Raw genomic sequence first — 21,197 nt, 5'->3', positions numbered from 1 at the left:
CTGGTGTGAGATGATATCTCATTGTAGTTTTGATTTGCATTTCTCTAATGATTAATGATGTTGAGCATTCTTTCATGTGTTTGTTGGCATTCTGTATATCTTCTTTGGAGAAATGTCTGTTTAGGTCTTCTGCCCATTTTTGGATGGGGTTGTTTGTTTTTTTGTTATTGAGCTGCATGAGCTGCTTGTAAATTTTGGAGATTAATCCTTTGTCAGTTGCTTCATTTGCAAATGTTTTCTCCCATTCTGAGGGTTGTCTTTTGGTCTTGATTATGGTTTCCTTTGCTGTGCAAAAGCTTTGAAGTTTCATTAGGTCCCATTTGTTTATTTTTGTTTTTATTTCCATTACTCTAGGAGGTGGGTCAGAAAGGATCTTGCTGTGATTTATGTCATAGAGTGTTCTTCCTATGTTTTCCTCTAAGAGTTTGATAGTTTCTGGCCTTACATTTAGGTCTTTAATCCATTTTGAGCTTATTTTTGTGTATGGTGTTAGGGAGTGATCTAATCTCATACTTTTACATGTACCTGTCCAGTTTTCCCAGCACCATTTATTGAAGAGGCTGTCCTTTCTCCACTGTACATTCCTGCCTCCTTTATCAAAGATAAGGTGTCCATATGTGCGTGGGTTTATCTCTGGGCTTTCTATCCTGTTCCACTGATCTATCTTTCTGTTTTTGTGCCAGTACCATACTGTCTTGATTACTGTTGCTTTGTAATATAGTCTGAAGTCAGGGAGCCTTATTCCTCCAGCTCCTTTTTTCGTTCTCAAGATTGCTTTGGCTATTCGGGGTCTTTTGTGTTTCCATACAAATTGTGAAATTTTTTGTTCTAGTTCTGTGAAAAATGCCAGTGGTAGTTTGATAGGGATTGCATTGAATCTGTAGATTGCTTTGGGTAGTAGAGTCATTTTCACAATGTTGATTCTTCCCATCCAAGAACATGGTATATCTCTCCATCTATTTGTATCATCTTTAATTTCTTTCATCAGTTTCTTATAATTTTCTGCATACAGGTCTTTCGTATCCTTAGGTAGGTTTATTCCTAGATATTTTATTCTTTTTGTTGCAATGGTAAATGGGAGTGTTTTCTTGATTTCACTTTCAGATTTTTCATCATTAGTATATAGGAATGCCAGAGATTTCTGTGCATTAATTTTGTATCCTGCTACTTTACCAAATTCATTGATTAGCTCTAGTAGTTTTCTGGTAGCATCTTTAGGATTCTCTATGTATAGTATCATGTCATCTGCAAACAGTGACAGCTTTACTTCTTCTTTTCCGATTTGGATTCCTTTTATTTCCTTTTCTTCTCTGATTGCTGTGGCTAAAACTTCCAAAACTATGTTGAATAAGAGTAGTGAGAGTGGGCAACCTTGTCTTGTTCCTGATCTTAGTGGAAATGCTTTCAGTTTTTCACCATTGAGGATGATGTTTGCTGTGGGCTTGTCATATATGGCTTTTATTATGTTTAGGAAAGTTCCCTCTATGCCTACTTTCTGGAGGGTTTTTATCATAAATGGGTGTTGAATTTTGTCGAAAGCTTTCTCTGCATCTATTGAGATGATCATATGGTTTTTCTCCTTCAATTTGTTAATATGGTTTATCACATTGATAGATTTGCGTATATTGAAGAATCCTTGCATTCCTGGAATAAACCCCACTTGATCATGGTGTATGATCCTTTTAATGTGCTGTTGGATTCTGTTTGCTAGTATTTTGTTGAGGATTTTTGCATCTATGTTCATCAGTGATATTGGCCTGTAGTTTTCTTTCTTTGTGACATCCTTGTCTGGTTTTGGTATCAAGGTGATGGTGGCTTCGTAGAAGGAATTTGGGAGTGTTCCTCCCTCTGCTATATTTTGGAAGAGTTTGAGAAGGATAGGTGTTAGCTCTTCACTAAACGTTTGATAGAATTCACCTGTGAAGCCATCTGGTCCTGGGCTTTTGTTTGTTGGAAGGTTTTTAATCACAGTTTCAATTTCAGTGTTTGTGATTGGTCTGTTCATATTTTCTATTTCTTCCTGATTCAGTCTTGGCAGGTTGTGCATTTCTAAGAATCTGTCCATTTCTTCCAGATTGTCCATTTTATTGGCATAGAGTTGCTTGTAGTAATCTCTCATGATTTTTTTTATTTCTGCAGTGTCAGTTGTTACTTCTCCTTTTTCATTTCTAATTCTATTGATTTGAGTCTTCTCCCTTTTTTTCTTGATGTGTCTGGCTAGTGGTTTATCTATTTTGTTTATCTTCTCAAAGAACCAGCTTTTAGTTTTATTGATCTTTGCTATTGTTTCCTTCATTTCTTTTTCATTTATTTCTGATCTGAGTTTTATGATTTCTTTCCTTCTGCTAGCTTTGGGGTTTTTTTGTTCTTCTTTCTCTAATTGCTTGAGGTGCAAGGTTAGGTTGTTTATTCGAGATGTTTCCTGCTTCTTAAGGTGGGCTTGTATTGCTATAAACTTCCCCCTTAGAACTGCTTTTGCTGCATCCCATAGGTTTTGGGTCGTTGTGTCTCCATTGTCATTTGTTTCTAGGTATTTTTTTATTTCCTCTTTGATTTCTTCAGTGATCACTTCATTATTAAGTAGTGTATTGTTTAGCCTCCATGTGTTTGTATTTTTTACAGATCTTTTCCTGTAATTGATATCTAGTCTCATGGCGTTGTGGTCGGAAAAGATACTTGATACAATTTCAGTTTTCTTAAATTTACCAAGGCTTGATTTGTGACCCAAGATATGATCTATCCTGGAGAATGTTCCATGAGCACTTGAGAAAAATGTGTATTCTGTTGTTTTTGGATGGAGTGTCCTATAAATATCAATTAAGTCCATCTTGTTTAATGTATCATTTAAAGCTTGTGTTTCCTTATTTATTTTCATTTTGGATGATCTGTCCATGGGTGAAAGTGGGGTGTTAAAGTCCCCTACTATGAATGTGTTACTGTTGATCTCCCCTTTTATGGTTGTTAGTATTTGCCTTATGTATTGAGGTGCTCCTATGTTGGGTGCATAAATATTTACAATTGTTATATCTTCTTCTTGGATCGATCCCTTGATCATTATGTAGTGTCCTTCTTTGTCCCTTTTAATAGTCCTTATTTTAAAGTCTATTTTGTCTGATATGAGAATTGCTACTCCAGCTTTCTTTTGGTTTCCATTTGCATGGAATATCTTTTTCCATCCCCTTACTTTCAGTCTGTATGTGTCTCTAGTTCTGAAGTGGGTCTCTTGTAGACAGCATATATAAGGGTCTTGTTTTTGTATCCATTCAGCCAATCTGTGTCTTTTGGTGGGAGCATTTAGTCCATTTACATTTAAGGTAATTATCGATATGTATGTTCCTATTTCCATTTTATATATTGTTTTGGGTTCGCTACTATAGGTCATTTCCTTCTCTTGTGTTTCGTGTCTAGAGAAGTTCCTTTAGCATTTGTTGTAAAGCTGGTTTGGTGGTGCTGAACTCTCTCAGCTTTTGCTTGTCTGTAAAGGTTTTAATTTCTCCATCAAATGTGAATGAGATCCTTGCTGGGTAGAGTAGTCTTGGTTGCAGGCTATTCTCCTTCATCACTTTCAGTATGTCCTGCCACTCCCTTCTGGCTTGTAGGGTTTCTGCTGAGAGATCAGCTGTTAACCTTACGGGGATTCCCTTGTGTGTTATTTGTTGTTTTTCCCTTGCTGCTTTTAATATGCTTTCTTTGTATTTAATTTTTGACAGTTTGATTAATATGTGTCTTGGCGTGTTTCTCCTTGTATTTATCCTGTATGGGACCCTCTGTGCTTCCTGGACTTGATTAACTCTTTCCTTTCCCATATTAGGGAAGTTTTCAACTATAATCTCTTCAAATATTTTCTCAGTCCCTTTCTTTCTTTCTTCTTCTTCTGGAACCCCTATAATTCGAATGTTGGTGCGTTTCATGTTGTCCCAGAGGTCTCTGAGACTGTCCTCAGTTCTTTTCATTCTTTTTTCTTTATTCTGCTCTGCAGTAGTTATTTCCACTACTTTATCTTCCAGGTCACTTATCCGTTCTTCTGCCTCAGTTATTCTGCTATTGATCCTATCTAGAGTGATTTTAATTTCATTTATTGCATTGTTCATCGTTGCTTGTTTCGTCTTTAGTTCTTGTAGGTCCTTGTTAACTGTTTCTTGCATTTTGTCCATTCTACTTCCAAGATTTCGGATCATCCTTACTATCATTATTCTGAATTCTTTTTCAGGTAGATTGCCTATTTCCTCTTCATTTGTTAGGTCTGGTGGGTTTTTATCTTGCTCCTTCATCTGCTGTGTGTTTTTCTGTCTTCTCATTTTGCTTATCTTACTGTGTTTGGGGTCTCCTTTTTGCAGTCTGCACTTTCGTAGTTCCCGTTGTTTTTGATGTCTGTCTCCAGTGGCTAAGGTTGTTTCAGTGGGTTGTGTAGGCTTCCTGGTGGAGGGGACTAGTGCCTGTGTTGTGCTGGATGAGGCTGGATCTTGTCTCTCTAGTGGGCAGGTTCACGTCTGGTGGTGTGTTTTGGGGTGTCTGTGGCCTTATTATGATTTTAGGCAGCCTCTCTGCTAATGGGTGGGGTTGTGTTCCTGTTTTGCTAGTTGTTTGGCATAGGTTGTCCAGCACTGTGGCTTGCTGGTCGTTGAGTGAAGCTGGGTGCTGGTGTTAAGATGGAGGTCTCTGGGAGATTTCCACCGTTTAATATTATGTGGAGCTGGGAGGTCTCTTGTTGACCAGTGTCCTGAAGTTGGCTCTCCTACCTCAGAGGCAGAGCCCTGACTCCTGGCTGGAGCACCAAGAGCCTTTCATCCACACAGCTCAGAATAAAAGGGAGAAAAAGTAGGGAGAATTAGTAGAAGTATGAGTAAAGAAAGAAGGAAAGGAGGAAAGGAAGGAAGGAAGAAAGAAGCCAAGAAGGAAAGAAAGGAGGGAGGGAGGGAGGGAGGGAGGAAGGAAGGAAGGAGGGAAAGAAGGAAAAAAGACAGAAAGAAAGATGATACAGTAAAAATAAAATAAAGTATAATATAGTTATTGAATTAAAAAATATTTAGAAAAAAAAAAGGGACGGATAGAACCTTAGGACAAATGTTGGAAGCAAAGCTATACAGAGAAAATCTTACACAGAAGCATACACATACACCTTCACAAAAAGAGGTAAAGGGGGAAAAATCATAAATCCTGCTCCCTGAGACCACCTCCTCAATTTGGGGTGATTCGTTGTCTAAAGGAGGGAAGGAAGGAAGGAAAGAAAGAAAGAACGAAGGTAAAGTATAATAAAGTTATTACAATTAAACTTAATTATTAAGAAAAAGAATTTTTAAAAAAAGTCATGGACGGATAGAGCCCTAGGACAAATGGTGGAAGCAAGAGTATACAGACAGGATCTCACACAGAAGCATACACGTACACATTCACAAAAAGAGGAAAAGGGAAAAAAATCATAGATCTCGCTCCTAAATTCCACCTCTTCAATTTGGGATCATTCCTTGTCTATTCAGGTATTCCACAGATGCAGGGTATATCAAGTTGATTGTGGAGCTTTAATCCGCTGCTTCTGTGGCTGCTGGGAGAGATTTCCCTTTCTCTTCTTTGTTCTCACAGCTCACAGGAGCTCAGCTTTGGATTTGGCCCTGCCTCTGCGTGTAGGTCGCTGGAGGGCGTCTGTTTTTTCGCTCAGACAGGACGGGGTTAAAGGAGCCGCTGATTCGGGGCCTCCGGCTCACTCAGGCCGGGGGTTGGGGGATGGGGGAAGGAGGGGCACTGCGTGCGGGGCGGGCCTGCGGCTGCAGAGGCAGCGTGACGTTGCGGCAGAGGCCGGCGTGATGTTGCACCAGCCTGAGACCCGCCGTGCGTACTCCCGGGGAAGTTGTCCCTGGATCCCGGGAACCTGGCAGTGGCGGGCTGCACAGGCTCCGCGGAAGAGGGGTGTGGAGAGTGACCTGTGCTCGCACACAGGCCCCTTGGTGGCGGCAGCAGCAGCCTTAGCGTCTCCCGCCCGTCTCTGGGGTCCGCGGTTTTAGCCGCGGCTCGCGCCCGTCTCTGGGGTTCGCGCTTTTAGCCGCGGCTCGCGCCCGTCTCTGGAGCTCCTTTAAGCAGCGCTCTTAAACCCCTCTCCTCGCGCACCAGGAAACAAAGAGGGAAGAAAAAGTCTCTTGCCTCTTCGGCCGGTGCAGGCTTTTCCCCGAACTCCCTCCCGGCTAGTCGTGGTGCACTAACCCCTTCAGGCTATGTTCAAGCCGCCAACCCCAGTCCTCTCCCTGAGCTCCGTCCAAAACCAAAATCCGAGCCTCAGCTCGCAGCCCCGCCCGCCCCGGCGGGTGAGCAGACAAGCCACTCGGGCTGGTGAGTGCCGGTCAGCACCGATCGTCTGTGCAGGAATCTCCCCGCTTTGCCCTCCGCACCCGTCGCTGTGCACTACTCCGCGGTCCCGAAACTCCCCCCTCTGCCTCCCGCAGTCTCCGCCCGCGGAGGGGCTTCCTAGTGTGTGGAAACTTTTCCTCCTTCACAGCTCCCTCCCACTGGTGCAGGTGCCGTCCTTATTCTTTTGTCTCTGTTTTTTCTTTTGCCCTACCCAGTTACGTGGGGAGGAGTTTCTTGCCTTTTGGGAGGTCTGAGGTCTTCTGCCAGCCTTCAGTAGGAGTTCTGTAGGAGTTGTTCCACGTGTGGATGTATTTCTGGTGTATCCGTGGGGAGGAAGGCGATCTCCGCGTCTTACTCTTCCGCCATCTTCAAGGTCCCCCCCTATTTATTATTTTTTAAAATATTTATTTACCCGGTTTTTTATGATACTCCCATTAACAGATATACGTTTCTCCAACACTTGGCCAGCAGTTTTGCCAGACCGATATCAGCCATAACTTTTGTGGTTTTTAGTTTGTACACAATACTGTCCTTCCTCATTTTTTCTCTCCTTCTTTGCTATTCCTTATATATGGACTGGAAAAAACTAGACGCCAATTTGTTAGTATTATACCAAGAAATAAAAATAGATGGACTGTGAGTCCATTGAGGAGAAGTAAAAATTTTTTAAAAAAGATAATGCTTGCATTTATTTCTTTATTTAGTACTCTTATATTTCCATAGCACCCTATGTATAATCCTACTTAAACACCTTCCCTCCTCCTCCCTTGTTTTCTCCCTGCTTCCCTCCTTTCAGTTAGTCGACGTTTCTGTGGCTTCCCATTATACTTACAAGTCCAGATTTCTTATCTTGGCCTACAAGGCTCTGCATGATGTGGTCCCTTCTTACCTATCTGATCTCTTCACCCAACATCTCTCTACACACACATGCATTCTAGTTCCCCCTTTAAGTTCTTGGTTCTTACATTCTTTATTTTTCTGTTGTACCAGAGTTGTTTTTCTAGGGTGATGGTTTGTAGTTGTGTGGGTTTTTTTGGCCACACCGCGCGGCTTGTAGGATCTTAGTTCCCGCACCAGGGATTGAACCAGGGCCCCAGCCTTGAAAGCGCTGAGTCCGAGCCACTGGACTGCGAGGGAATTCCCTAGGGTTTGTAGGTTTAATCATACTCTCAAAGGGAGTTCTCTATCCCAACTATAAATTAAATATCATTGGTTTCTTTAAAATATCAAGTGATGAATGTTATGAGTGAAGTATCATGAGTTTGGACACTTAAGAGTTTTAGAAAATGGATTTTGAGATAATTAATTTGGCTATTCATAGTTTTGTTTATTTGGTTGTCTTTTTGTTCTTGGTTTTATTATGGATGGGTAACTGATCATTGGATATGTGGATTATTTACTCCATTATTTTACCTTTAGTTGGCTGTGTCACAGATATACAGATACTGGGTTTGAACTTTCCTAAGTTCAAAACAAATTTATTAGAGAGGAGTTAGGCAAATGAGATCGAAATGTCATAGTATCTGTAAGAGAACATGGGCTCTGGGTCATACCACTGGGTTCTATTCCACTCTGCCATTAGTTGGGGTGTTTGACCATGGGCAAGTTTCTGTGCTTCCATTTCCTCATCTGTTAAAGTAGGAATTAACTTGTACTTCATCGAGTTGTTTTGAGGATTTCATTAATGCATGGAATGTGCTCAAAGCAATACATGGTAAATGGAAAAACTCAGTAAATATTGGTTATTATTATTGCTGATAAAATTGATACTGGAACAGTGGACTTGCTAGTACGGTACCCCAGAAGTAAACAGACTTACTCAGCATTTCAAATGGAGCCTTAAACCTTCCTCCATGATGGAGCAGAGCACAATGTGTGTACTCTGTGAGCAGGGAGGTGCTCAAAAAAGAGGGGTGAGGAAAGCAGAGCCTAATTCACTCCCAAACTTACTAATCGGACATCCCATTCACTTCACTGCTGTGTGCAAGAGGAATGGAGAAGCAAGAGGCCAGGAGTATTTAAGGGAAAATTCCTCTCAGTGGAAACTGGAGGTGTTTGGAAGAAGTACCTTATCCTTCTTTACCCCAGCAGGTGCCAACCTTGGGGATTGATAGGGGGAAAAAAATGGTAAAATTCAAACCTTTTAGTTTTGCTACTTAATTTTGCTACTTTTGTGAGAAAGGGGATAAAAACTTTTAGTTAAGATGAAGTTTATGTTCTGTCTCTTCACCACTGACAATTCAATAAAATCTCAAGTCTATGGCATTTTTTCCCCCCATAGGTGCTGCAGGATCATCTTATAAAAGAAACACCTGATACACTCAGTGACCCACAGTAAGTTGTATTGTTTCTGTGTAACTCAGGTTAAGTGAAACTATGTTTCACTCATAGGTAATAAGATGATAATTTCAATGTGACATTTTTAAAAAAAGGGATGCTAAATGTAGAGGTGAAAATACTTAATATAGTGCTATTTTCCACGTGCTGTTTTAAGTGCTTTTACCTGCAAGTTGTCCCGCTATTTAACTTGAATTATCTGGGCGCACATGTGTTTGGTTCTTTTACAAAGAGATGTTTTTAGGTTTTTTCCACATTTGCCTTTTGACAGTCATAGCAGGAACCATTTTAAGGTCTGGATGAAAATAGTTGAAGAACTATGAATAGTTCTATTGTAAGAATAGTAAGATGTTCCATTTACTTTTTACTCTTGTGTTCTAATCAAACTATTAAGAATCTGTAAGGGAAAGTACTCTTAGGTGCAGTGTTATTTATTCTCTAATCATCCAATTAACTGCTACTGAGGGCAGTGTACATGCACACTTATTTCAAGCCACAACTCTTGATTTACTTTCACCTTTTATTATTCGAATAATATGTGATGAAAATTCTATGTATTTTGCGGGGGTTTGGCACAGGGAGAATGAATATAGAGATAAAGCAACTTTGGTAGATATTCAATGATAAAACATTTAAAATAGAAGTGCTGAATATGTAGTTTGTCTTATTCTCAATCCTTATATGTATTTATTTTCTTTTTACATCAAGAACTATTCCAGAGGAAGAAAGAGAAGCTAAATTCTATCGGGTTGTAACTTGTTCCTTATTGGCATTGAAAAAATTGCTTTGCCTCCTACCCGATAATGAACTTGATTCTCTGGAGGAGAAATTTAAGTCTCTTTTATCACAGAATAAGTTTTGGAAGTATGGAAAACACAGTATACCTCAGGTATCTTAATCTTTTTTATTTTAAGACATTCCTCTGATTCTTTTTTCTCCCCGATCTTGTTATTTTTTATTTAGGCTTCATGTTTATTGTTTATGTTTAAAATTCTGCAGACACATTTTTGTGGTGGGACTGAATTACTTCTCTTACTAGAATGTTCTTGTATTTTCATTTTTTTATTTAGTTGTTTGGACCTCAGATTCAGAGTTGAATCATCATCTTCCTGTGTTCATGGCACCTTAAAACTGCTGGGTGTGTGCAAGTCTCTTCCTTTTAATGTATTTATTTTTTCCCTTTTGTCTGTCTGTCTCCATTTTCCACCTCCACCAGCTGCCCGTTCTAAGTGTGATTAATGTATGTGCTTTCGTCTGTGCAGTCGATTCTCATTACTTACTGTGATTATATTCTGTGAAGTCCACGAACACTGAATTAGTAAACACCGAAGCATCGCTCTTAGGGGAAATGCAGGCTTAGGCTCCTGTTAGTCTCTTGTCACGACATTTTTGACAGTTGGTTAGTACATAACCTTGTTTTATGTGTATCTGTTTAAAGACACCTTATTTAATGTATATTGTTGATTCACTAACTTTGAATTCCCACACAACAGCACTAGACATCATGCCTGAATGAAGTTTATCTAATTTTCTCTGTTAGGCATGTCACAGCCTTTTTGCATGTGTTTTTAATTCACATAAATGATACTAATGATACTGTGTTATATTTCATCCCATTTATTGCTTTTTACTTAGTAGTTTTTTTAATTTTTTTTTTTTTTTTTTGTGGTACGCGGGCCTCTCACTGTTGTGGCCTCTCCCGTTGCGGAGCACAGGCTCCGGATGCGCAGGCTCAGCGGCCATGGCTCACGGGCCCAGCCGCTCTGCGGCATGTGGGATCTTCCCAGACCGGGGCACGAACCTGTGTCCCCTGCATCGGCAGGCGGACTCTCAACCACTGTGCCACCAGGGAAGCCCTTTAATTTTTATACATGTACTTTTTGTTTGTTTGTTTAAAGAAATATTTATTTATTTATTTAGGCTGCGCTGGGTCTTAGTTGCGGCATGCGGGATCTTTTTTAAAATTAATTAATTAATTATTTTTTTGGCCGTGTTGGGTTTTCTTTGCTGCGCGTGGGCTTTTTTCAGTTGCGGCGAGTGGGGGCTACTCTTCCTTGCACTGTAGGTGTGAGGGCTTCAGTAGTTGTGGCACACGGGCTCTAGAGCGTAGGCTCAGTAGTTGTGGCGCACGGGCTTAGTTGCTCTGCAGCATGTGGGATCTTCCTGGGCGAGGGCTCGAACCTGTGTCGCCTGCATTGGGAGGCAGATTCTTAACCACTGCGCCACCAGGGAAGTCCCAAGCTCTCAGGGTCTTTTAGTTGCAGCATGTGAGCTCTTAGTTGTGACATGCATGCAGGATGTAGTTCCCTGACCAGGGATCAAACCCAGGCCCCCTGCATTGGGAGCACGGGGTCTTACCCACTGGACCACCAGGGAAGTCCCAGTAGTTTTTTAAAAAGTACTAAGATATATAAATCCATTACATTCCTGTATGTATATCTGGCCCATGGCTTCTAACTGATGTGTAGTACTCAGAAGTTTGCATACATTCCATTTTACCTGTTCATTCCCCCAGTGATAGACACCCTGATTGCCTTCGACTCCCTGCTCTCACAAATAAGGCAGCAGTGAGCATCTTCATTCATGTATCCCCAGATCTGTGAGAATTTCTTTTTCTGAAATTCTCTTAATTTCTGAATTGCTGAGTCAGAGTATAGGCGTACTTAATTTTATGAAGTAGTGCCAGATTGCTTACCTGATTGGCTGCATTAGTCTAGGCTCAACTATCAATACATGATGACTACTATATATCCTTATACTGTAGCCAGGGCTGGGCATCATTCAACTTCCTATTTTTCAGTAGTCTAATTAGGAGTTCAAATGATACCTTTCTTTAATTTTAATTACTCTACTAACTAGTGACTTTTAACATCTCTTCATAAGCTTTTTAGATTTTTATGTTTCCTCTGTAAACTACTTATTCATATCTTCACCCCTTTTTTTCTGTTGAAGTTCTGTTTTTCTTATTTTACTGGAGTTCCTTGTATATTTTAAATATTAGTCCTTTTGTCATTTTTAGGCATTGTAAATAATCTCCCATTCTGTCACCTTTCATGTGTCCTCTTTTATAAAGAAATCTTAATTTTGATGTAATCAAAACCACTGATTTTGCCTTATGAAGGCCTTTCTCACTTTTAAACCATAAAAATATTGTTATATTTAATAGTTATATCTTTTGAAACAGCTATATCCTTTTTTAATAGTTATATCTTTCTTAACAGTTATATCTTTTAATCTCTTTAGTTTTATCTTTCATATGAAGTTTTTAATCCATCAGTAACCCACCTTTTTATGTGGTGTTAAGTGGAGATCTAGTTACATTTCTCTTCATGTACAGTGAGCCACTTTTCCTAACATCACCTAGTTAAACTGTTCATTCTCTCCCTATTGATTTATGGTCCTGCTATTACGGTATATTAAGTTCTCATATGTTCATGAGTTTTTCTCAAAACTCTATCTTCTGATCTATTAGTCTTTGTTTCTTCTTACGTCAGTACCACTGTTAAAATGACATTATGATATGTCCTAATAATTGCTCAGGGGAGGCACTCTTTTCTTCATCTTCAAGACTAAGTTGTTTTAGAACTTTATTCTTCTGTATAAATTTAAGTAAATTTATTGAATTCCTCAAAAATAACATCTAACTGGAATTTTGATTGGGGTTCTACTGAATGATTTGGGGAGACTTGCTGTTTTTAGGTTATTGAACCTGATGTTAAAATTATCTCACAATTTATTCAGGTATTTAAAAAATATCCTAGAATATCTTTTTAAACAACTTTTATTAAGGTATGATTTACATACAATAAAATGCAGTCATTTTAAGCTTACAGTTTAAGATTTGACAGATGTATACACTCATCTTCATGTACATACCCACATAACCACTACAATCAAGAAGTAAAACATCTTTATCACTCAAAAATTGGTTCCTTGTGTCCCTGCAAGTCATCCTCTCCCTTAACCTAGGCAACTATTTATCTACTTTTCTGTCACTTACAGATTCGATTTGTCTTTTTTAGGTTTTCATATAAATGGAGCCATATATTACTCTGTATCTGGCTTCTTTTCTTTTCTTGCCGTGCTGCACAGCTTGTGGGATTTTAGTTTACCAACCAGGGATTGAACCTGGGCCCTCGCCAGTGAGAGTGCAGAGTCCTAACCACTGGACCACCAGGGAATTCCCTGTATCTGGCTTTCTTTTGCTCAGCGTAATGTTTTTAAGATTCTTTGTTGTTGCTTGTATCAGTATTTCAAAGTGGTTGTACTATTTTACACTCTTAATCAGCAGTGTATGAAATTTTTAGTTCCATATCTTTACTTCAATATTGTCCGTTGTTTTAAGTCATTCTCTTGGGTGTGGCATCGGGGATCGGCAAATTACAGCTCATGGGTCAAAATCTGGCACACCTGACCTGTTTTTTTTTGTTGTTGTTGTTGTTGTTGTGTTTTTTTTTGCGGTACACGGGCCTCTCACTGTTGTGGCCTCTCCCGTTGCGGAGCACAGGCTCCGGACGCACAGCCTCAGCAGCCATGGCTCACGGGCCCAGCCGCTCTGTGGCATGTGGGATCTTCCCAGACCGGGGCACGAACCCGTGTCCCCTGCATCGGCAGGCGGACTCTCAACCACTGCACCACCAGGGAAGCCCCGTGACCTGTTTTTGTAAATCATTTTGGTATTGTATGTGGCTGCTTTGTGCTAACATAGCAGAACAAAGTAGTTGCAACACAGTCTGTATGGCTTGCAAAGCTTAAAATATTTGTTTTCTGGCTCCTTAAAGAAAATGTTTGCTGACCTCTGGGGTAGAGACTTTACATTGTGGTTTTAATTTGCATTTCCCTGATGGTTAATGGTATTGAACATCTTTTAATGTGTTTATTGGCCATTTGTATTTCTTCTTTTTTTCTTTATTTTTATTTGGCAGCACCACTTGGCTTGTGGGACCATAGTTGCCCAACCAGGGATTGAACCAGGGTACCAGCAGTGAAAGTGCTGAGTCCTAATCTCTGGACTGTCAAGGAATTCCCTATCTTCTGTTTTTTTGAGGTGTCTGTTTAACCCTTTTGCTCACTTTTAATTTAATATGTTGTAGTTTTTATATCTAAAATTTCAATTTGGTTTTTATATTTTCTATTTCTTTGATGAAATTTTCTACTTTTTTAAGACTTCTTTTAAGAGCAGTTTTAGGTTCACAGCAAAATTGAGGAAAAAGTACCAAGATTTCCCATATATCTCCTGCCCCTCACATACATAGCTTCCCCCATTATCAACATCCTCTCACCAGAGTGGTACCTGTTTTTTTTTTTTTTAAACAATTGATGAACCTATGTTGATACATCATTATCGTCCAGAATCCATAATTTACATTAGGGTTCACTGTTGATGTTGTATATTCTGTAGGTTTGGACAAATGTATAATGACATGTATCTGTTTCCTGTTTTTTCATTCATTGTTAGCATATTTTTCTTTACCTCACTGAGTATAGTTATAATAGCTGCTGTAAAGTACGTGTTTGATAATAACATCTGAGATCACATTTTCTTGGCTTTCATATGTTGAGGGATTTTAGATTGTATCCTACACATAAATATTTAGATTGCATCCTAGACGTATATATTTAGATTGTATCCTGGAATGTTATGTTTTGGAGACAGGGTTATTTTATATTGCTCCAAAGGGCGTTGATGTCTTTGTGTTAGTGGGCAATCAACTTGGTTAGACTCAACAAACTCTCATGCCTGCAGCGGGCATGGTTCAAGTTTCAGCTGTAGATTTAGACTGTTTAAACACAGAACGTGGGAGTTCTCTTCTTTGGTTCTCTTCTTTCTGGAGTTCCCTACTACTCTCTTGCCATCTTGGTTACCCTGGGCTCCTTTTCCTGGTTCTTCCAGTTCCTCCAACCAGAGGGATGTCAGGCTTTCTGTTGCAGTTGTAGCTGCCCCAGTGCCTCTGGTGGTGACTGCATCCACCTTCAGGGCAAAACTGCACAAAATGGGAACTCAGTATGTGTGATTGCTTACTCCAAGTTATGATACCAGCTCCAAAATGTGTATTTCAGTCTTCAGAGCCCTTGGACAGTTTTTTTGTGTTGGGTTCATAGAGTCTATAGTTATTCTTTGCAGGAAGATCAATGTATCAGTCTGTAACTACTTGATATTCTTTTGCCTATTTTTCAGTTGGGTTTTTGGTTTTTGTGAGTTACGAATATGCTTTAGTTATTCTGGATACAAGTATTTTGTCAGGTAAAGTATCATGAATGTTTTATTATAGTTTGTGGCTTGCCTTTTCACTTTTTTTCCATGGTTTTTGGAGAGTAGGTGTTTTAAAGTCCCAGTTATCAATTTTTTTTTTTTGACACTTCATACTTTTCATTTCTTATATAAGGAGTCTTTGCCTACTTGAAGGTTGCAAAGATGTTTTTATATTTTATTCTGGAAGTTTTATAGTTTAGGTTTTTTTAGAGTTAATTTTTGTGTATGGCATAAAGGTGAGAGTCAGATTTTTTTTCACATAGATATCCATTTCTTGAAAGACTACCAGCTCCTCCTCACCCCACCACCCTGGCACCTTTGGCAAAATTAAGTTGAACATACGAGATTTTAATTTTGGACTCTTACTCCATTACATTTTATGTCTATCTTTACACCATTACCACACTTCCTTGATTATAACTGTTTTACGGTAAGTCCTGAAACCCTCCAACTTGGTTCGTCTTTCTCAAAATTATTTAGCCTATATTAGGCCCTTGCTATCCCAGAATAGTATTTTATAATATACTGCATAATGAACATGACTTCATGGTTTCTGTTACTATTGTGAAATGGGGTTCCTTTTCTGATTCCATTTTCTATTTTGTTTCTACTGTGGTATAGGAATGCTATGCTTTTGTGCATTAATTTTGTATCCAGCAACTCTTCTGAGCTCCTGTTAGTTCTTTTTTTTTTAATCCTTTTATTATTTACAACAATCTTTTGATAATTTCTGCCAAATTTGTTCTGATACATTCTTTTATTTTTTTACATCTTTATTGGAGTATAATTGCTTTACAATGTTGTGTTAGTTTCTCCTTTGTAACAAAGTGAATCAGCTATACGTATACATACATCCCCATATCTCCTCCCTCTTGCATCTCCCTCCCTCCCACCCTCCCTCTCCCACCCCTCTAGGTGGTCACAAAGCAACAAGCTGATCTCCCTATGCTATGCAGCTGCTTCCCACTAGCTAGCTATTTTACGTTTCGTAGTGTATATGTCCATGCCACTGTCTCACTTTCTCCCAGCTTACCCTTCCCCCCCCGCCATATCCTCAAGTCCATTCTCTAGTAGGTCTGTGTCTTTATTCCCATCTTGCCCCTAGGTTCTTCAGAACTTTTTTTTTTTAATATTCCATATATGTGTGTTAGCCTACGGTATTTGTTTTTCTATTTCTGACTTACTTCACTCTGTATGACACACTCTAGGTCCATCCGCCTCACTACAAATAACTCAATTTCATTTCTTTTTATGCCTGAGTAATATCCCATTGTATATATGTGCCACATCTTCTTTATCCATTCATCTGTTGATGGACACTTAGGGTGCTTCCATGTCCTGGCTATTGTAAATAGACCTGCAGTGAACATTGTGGTACATGACTCTTTTGGAATGATGGTTTTCCCAGGGTATATGCCCAGTAGTGGCATTGTTGGGTCATATGGTAGTTCTGTTTTTAGTTCTTTAAGGAACCTCCATACTGTTCTCCGTAGTAGCTGTATCAATTTACATTCCCACCAACAGTGCAAGAGGGTTCCCTTTTCTCCACACCCTCTCCAGCATTTATTGTTTGTAGACTTTTTGATGATGGCCATTCTGACCGGTGTCAGATGATATCTCATAGTTTGGATTTGCGTTTCTCTAATGATTAATGATGTTGAGCATTCTTTCATATGTTTCTTGGCAATCTGTATATCTTCTTTGGAGAAATGTCTATTTAGGTCTTCTGCCCATTTTTGGATTGGGTTGTTTGTTTTTTTGATATTGAGCTGCATGAGCTGCTTATAAAGTTTGGAGATTAATCCTTTGTCAGTTGCTTCATTTGCAAATATTTTCTCCCATTCTGAGGGTTGTCTTTTTGTCTTGTTTATGGTTTCCTTTGCTGTGCAAAAACTTTTAAGTTTCATCTGGTCCCATCTGTTTCTTTTTGTTTTTATTTCCATTTCTCTAGGAGATGGGTCAAAAAGGATCTTGCTGTGATTTATGTCATAGTGTTCTGCCTATGTTTTCCTCTAAGAGTTTGATAGTGTCCGGCCTTACATTTAGGTCTTTAATCCATTTTGAGTTTATTTTTGTATATGGTGTTAAGGCGTGTTCTAATTTCATTCTTTTACATGTAGCTGTCCAGTTTTCCCAGCACCACTTATTGAAAAGGCTGTCTTTTCTCCATTGTATATTCTTGCCTCCTTTATCAAAGATAAGGTGACCATATGTACGTGGGTTTATCTCTGCGCTTTCTATCCTGTTCCATTGATCTATATTTCTGTTTTTGTGCCAGTACCATACTGTCTTGGTTACTGTAGCTTTGTAGTATAGTCTGAAGTCAGGGAGCCTGATTCCTCCAGCTCTGTTTTTCTTTCTCAAGATTGCTTTGCCTACTCAGGGTCTTTTGTGATTCCATACAAAGTGTGAAATGTTTTGTTCTAGTTCTGTGAAAAATGCCAGTGGTAGTTTGATAGGGATCGCATTGAATCTGTAGATTGCTTTGGGTAATATAGTCATTTTCACAATGTTGATTCTTCCAATCCAAGAACATGGTACATCTCTCCATCTATTTGTATCATCTTTATTTTCTTTCATCAGTGTCTTATTATTTTCTGCATATAGGTCTTTTGTCTCCCTAGGTAGGTTTATTCCTAGATTTTATTCTTTTTGTTGCAGTGGTAAATGGGAGTGTTTTCTTAATTTTGCTTTCAGATTTTTCATCATTAGTGTATAGGAAGGCAAGAGATTTCTTTACATTAATTTTGTACCCTGATACTTTACCAACTTCATTGATTAGCTCTAGTAGTTTTCTGGTAGCATCCTTAGGATTCTCTATGTACAGTATCAGGTCATCTGCAAACAGTGACAGCTTTACTTCTTCTTTTCTGATTTGGATTCCTTTTATTTCTTTTTCTTCTCTGATTGCTGTGACTAAAACTTCCAAAACTATGTTGAATAATAGTGATGAGACTGGGCAACCTTGTCTTGTTCCTGATCTTACTGGAAATGCTTTCAGTTTTTCATTGTTGAGGGCGATGTTAGCTGCGGGTTTGTCATATATGGCCTTTATTATGTTGAGGTTAGCCCCCTCTATGCCTACTTTCTGAAGGGTTTTTATCATAAATGGGTGTTGAATTTTGTTGAAAGCTTTCTCTGCATCTATTGAGATGATCATATGGTTTTTCTCCTTCAGTTTGTTAATATGGTGTATCACATTGATTGATTTGCGTATATTGAATCCTTGCATTCTTGGGATAAACCCCATTTGATCATGGTGTATGATCCTTTCAATGTGCTGTTGGATTCTGTTTGCTAGTATTTTGTTGAGGATTTTTGCATCTATGTTCATCAGTGACATTGGCCTGTAGTTTTCTTTCTTCATGACAGCTTTGTCTGGTTTTGGTGTCAGGGTGATGGTGGCCTTGTAGAACGAGTTTGGGAGTGTTCCTCCCTCTGCTGTAATTTGGAAGAGTTTGAGAAGGTTAGGTGTTAGCTCTTCTCTAAATGTTTGATAGAATTTGCCTGTGAAGCCATCTGGTCCTGGACTTTTGTTTGTTGGAAGATTTTTTTTTTTTTTTTTTTTAATTTTTGGCTGTTTTGGGTCTTCATTTCTGTGCAAGGGCTTTCTCCAGTTGCTGCGAGCGGGGGCCACTCTTCATCGCCGTCCACGGGCCTCTCACTGTCGCAGCCTCTCCCGTTGCGGAGCACAGGCTCCAGATGTGCAGGCTCAGTAGTTGTGGCTCATGGGCCTAGTTGCTCCACGGCATGTGGGATCTTCCCAGACCAGGGCTCAAACCTGTGTCCACTGCATTGGCAGGCAGATTCTTAACCACTGCACCACTGTTGGAAGATTTTTAATCACTGTTTCAATTTCAGTGCTGGTGATTGGTCTGTTCATATTGTCTATTTCTTCCTGCTTCAGTCTTGGAAGGTTGTGCATTTCTAAGAATTTGTCCATTTCTTCCAGGTTGTCCATTTTATTGGCATAGAGTTGCTTGTAGTAATCTCTCAACCTTTGTATTTCTGCTGTGTCAGTTACTTCTCCTTTTTCGTTTCTAATTCTGTTGATTTGAGTCTTCTCCCTTTTTTTCTTGATGTCTGGCTAATGGTTTATCAATTTCATTTATCTGCTAAAAAAACCAGCTTTTAGTTTTATTGATCTTTGCTATCATTTCCTTCGTTTCTTTTTCATTTATATCTGACCTGATCTTTATGATTTCTTTCCTTCTGCTAACTTTTGGGTTTTTTTGTTGTTCTTTCTCTAATTGCTTTAGGTGTAAGGTTAGTTTATTTGATATGTTTCTTCTTTTTAAAACTTATTTATTTATTTATTTATAGCTGTGCTGGGTCTTTGTTGCTATGCACGGGCTTTCTCTAGTTGAGGTGAGTGGGGGCTATCTTGAGCTGGGGTACTCTTCATTGTGGTGCACGGGCTTCTCATTGTCCTGGCTTCTCTTGTTGCAGAGCACCAGCTCTAGGTGTGCAGACTCAGTAGTTGTTGCGCTTGAGCTTAGTTGCTCTGCAGCATGTGGGATCTTCCCGGACCGGGGCTTGAACCCGTGTCCCCTCATTGGCAGGCGGATTCTTAACCACTGCACCACCAGGGAAGCCCCTGTTTCTTGTTTCTTAGGTAGGATTGTATTGCTATAAACTTCCCTCTTAGAACTGCTTTTGCTGCATTCCATAGGTTTTGGGTCATTGTGTTTTCATTGTCATTTGTTTCTAGGTATTTTTTGATTTCCTCTTTGATTTCTATAATGGTCTCTTGGTTATTAAGTAGTGTATTGTTTAGCCTCCACGTGTTTGTATTTTTTACAGATTTTTTCCTGTAATAGATATATAGTCTCATAGCGTTGTTGTCGGAAAAGATACCTGATACGATTTCAATTTTCTTAAATTTACCAAAGCTTGATTTGTGACCCAAGATACGATCTATCCTGGAGAATGTTCCATGAGCACTTGAGAATAATGTGTATTCTGTTGTTTTTGGATGGAATGTCCTATAAATATCAATCAAGTCTATCTTGTTTAATGTATCATTTAAAGCTTGTGTTTCCTTATTTATTTTCATTTTGGATGATCTGTCCATTGGTGAAAGTGGGGTGTTAAAGTCCCCTACTATGATGTGTTACTGTCGATTTCCCCTTTTATGGCTGTTAGTATTTGCCTTATGTATTGAGGTGCTCCTGTGTTGGGTGCATAAATATTTACAATTGTTATATTTTCCTCTTAGATTGATCCCTTGATCATTATGTAATATCCCTCTTTGTCTCTTGTAATAGTCTTTGTTTTAAAGTCCATTTGCATGGAATATCTTTTTCCATCCCCTCACTTTCAGTCTGTATGTGTCCCTAGGTCTGAAGTGGGTCTCTTGTAGACAGCATATATATATGGGTCTTGTTTTTGTATCCATTCAGCCATTCTGTGTCTTTTGGTTGGAGCATTTAATCCACTTACATTTAAGGTAATTATCGATATATATGTTCCTATTACCATTATCTAAATTGTTTTGTGTTTGTTATTGTAGGTCTTTTCCTTCTCTTGTGTTTCTTGCATAGAGAAGTTCCTTTAGCATTTGTTGTAAAGTTGGTTTGATGGTGCTGAATTCTCTTAGCTTTTGCTTGTCTGTAAAGGTTTTAATTTCTCCGTCAAATCTGAATGAGATCCTTGCTGGGTAGAGTAATCTTGGTTGTAGGTTTTTCTCCTTCATCACTTTAAATATGTCCTGCCGCTATCTTCTGGCTTGCAGAGTTTCTGCTGAAAGATCAGCTGTTAACCTGATCCCTTGTTTGTTATTTTTTCCCTTGCTGCTTTTAATATTTTTTCTTTGTATTTAATTTTTGATAGTTTGATTAATATGTGTCTTGGCATGCTTCTCCTTGGATTTATCCTATATGGGACTCTCTGTGCTTCCTGGACTTGATTAACTATTTCCTTTCCCATATTAGGGAAGTTTTCAACTATAATCTCCTCAAATATTTTCTCAGTCCCTTTCTTTTTCTCTTCTTCTTCTGGGACCCCTATAATTCGAATGTTGGTGTGTTTAATGTTGTCCCAGGGGTCTCTGATACTGTCCTCAATTCTTTTCATTCTTTTTCTTTATTCTGCTCTGCAGTAGTTATTTCCACTGTTTTGTCTTCCAGGTCACTTATCTGTTCTTTTGCCTCAGTTATTCTGCTATGATCCCTTCTAGAGAATTTTTAATTTCATTTATTGTGTTGTTCATCACTGTTTGTTTGCTCTTTAGTTCTTCTAGATCCTTGTTAAATGTTTCTTGTATTTT

The 21,197-nt window shown here is 39.0% G+C and overlaps 1 protein-coding gene across 2 annotated transcripts in view; it reads left to right on the top strand.

Annotated features, from left to right (window-relative positions):
- The window catches only part of LTN1 (listerin E3 ubiquitin protein ligase 1), a 72,617-nt gene that overhangs the window by 8,120 nt on the left and 43,300 nt on the right, over window positions 1–21,197 (top strand). For both annotated transcript variants that reach the window (XM_032630122.1, XM_032630123.1), the window contains exons 5-6: window positions 8,621–8,673; window positions 9,385–9,565. In XM_032630122.1, coding sequence (XP_032486013.1) covers window positions 8,621–8,673; window positions 9,385–9,565 — 234 coding nt within the window. The remainder of the gene's footprint in view (window positions 1–8,620; window positions 8,674–9,384; window positions 9,566–21,197) is intronic.

Source organism: Phocoena sinus, chromosome 4, assembly GCF_008692025.1.
Source record: "Phocoena sinus isolate mPhoSin1 chromosome 4, mPhoSin1.pri, whole genome shotgun sequence".
NCBI lineage: Eukaryota > Metazoa > Chordata > Mammalia > Artiodactyla > Phocoenidae > Phocoena > Phocoena sinus.
Note: the sequence above shows the minus strand (reverse complement) of the source record. Positions and strands in the feature narration are given on the sequence as shown.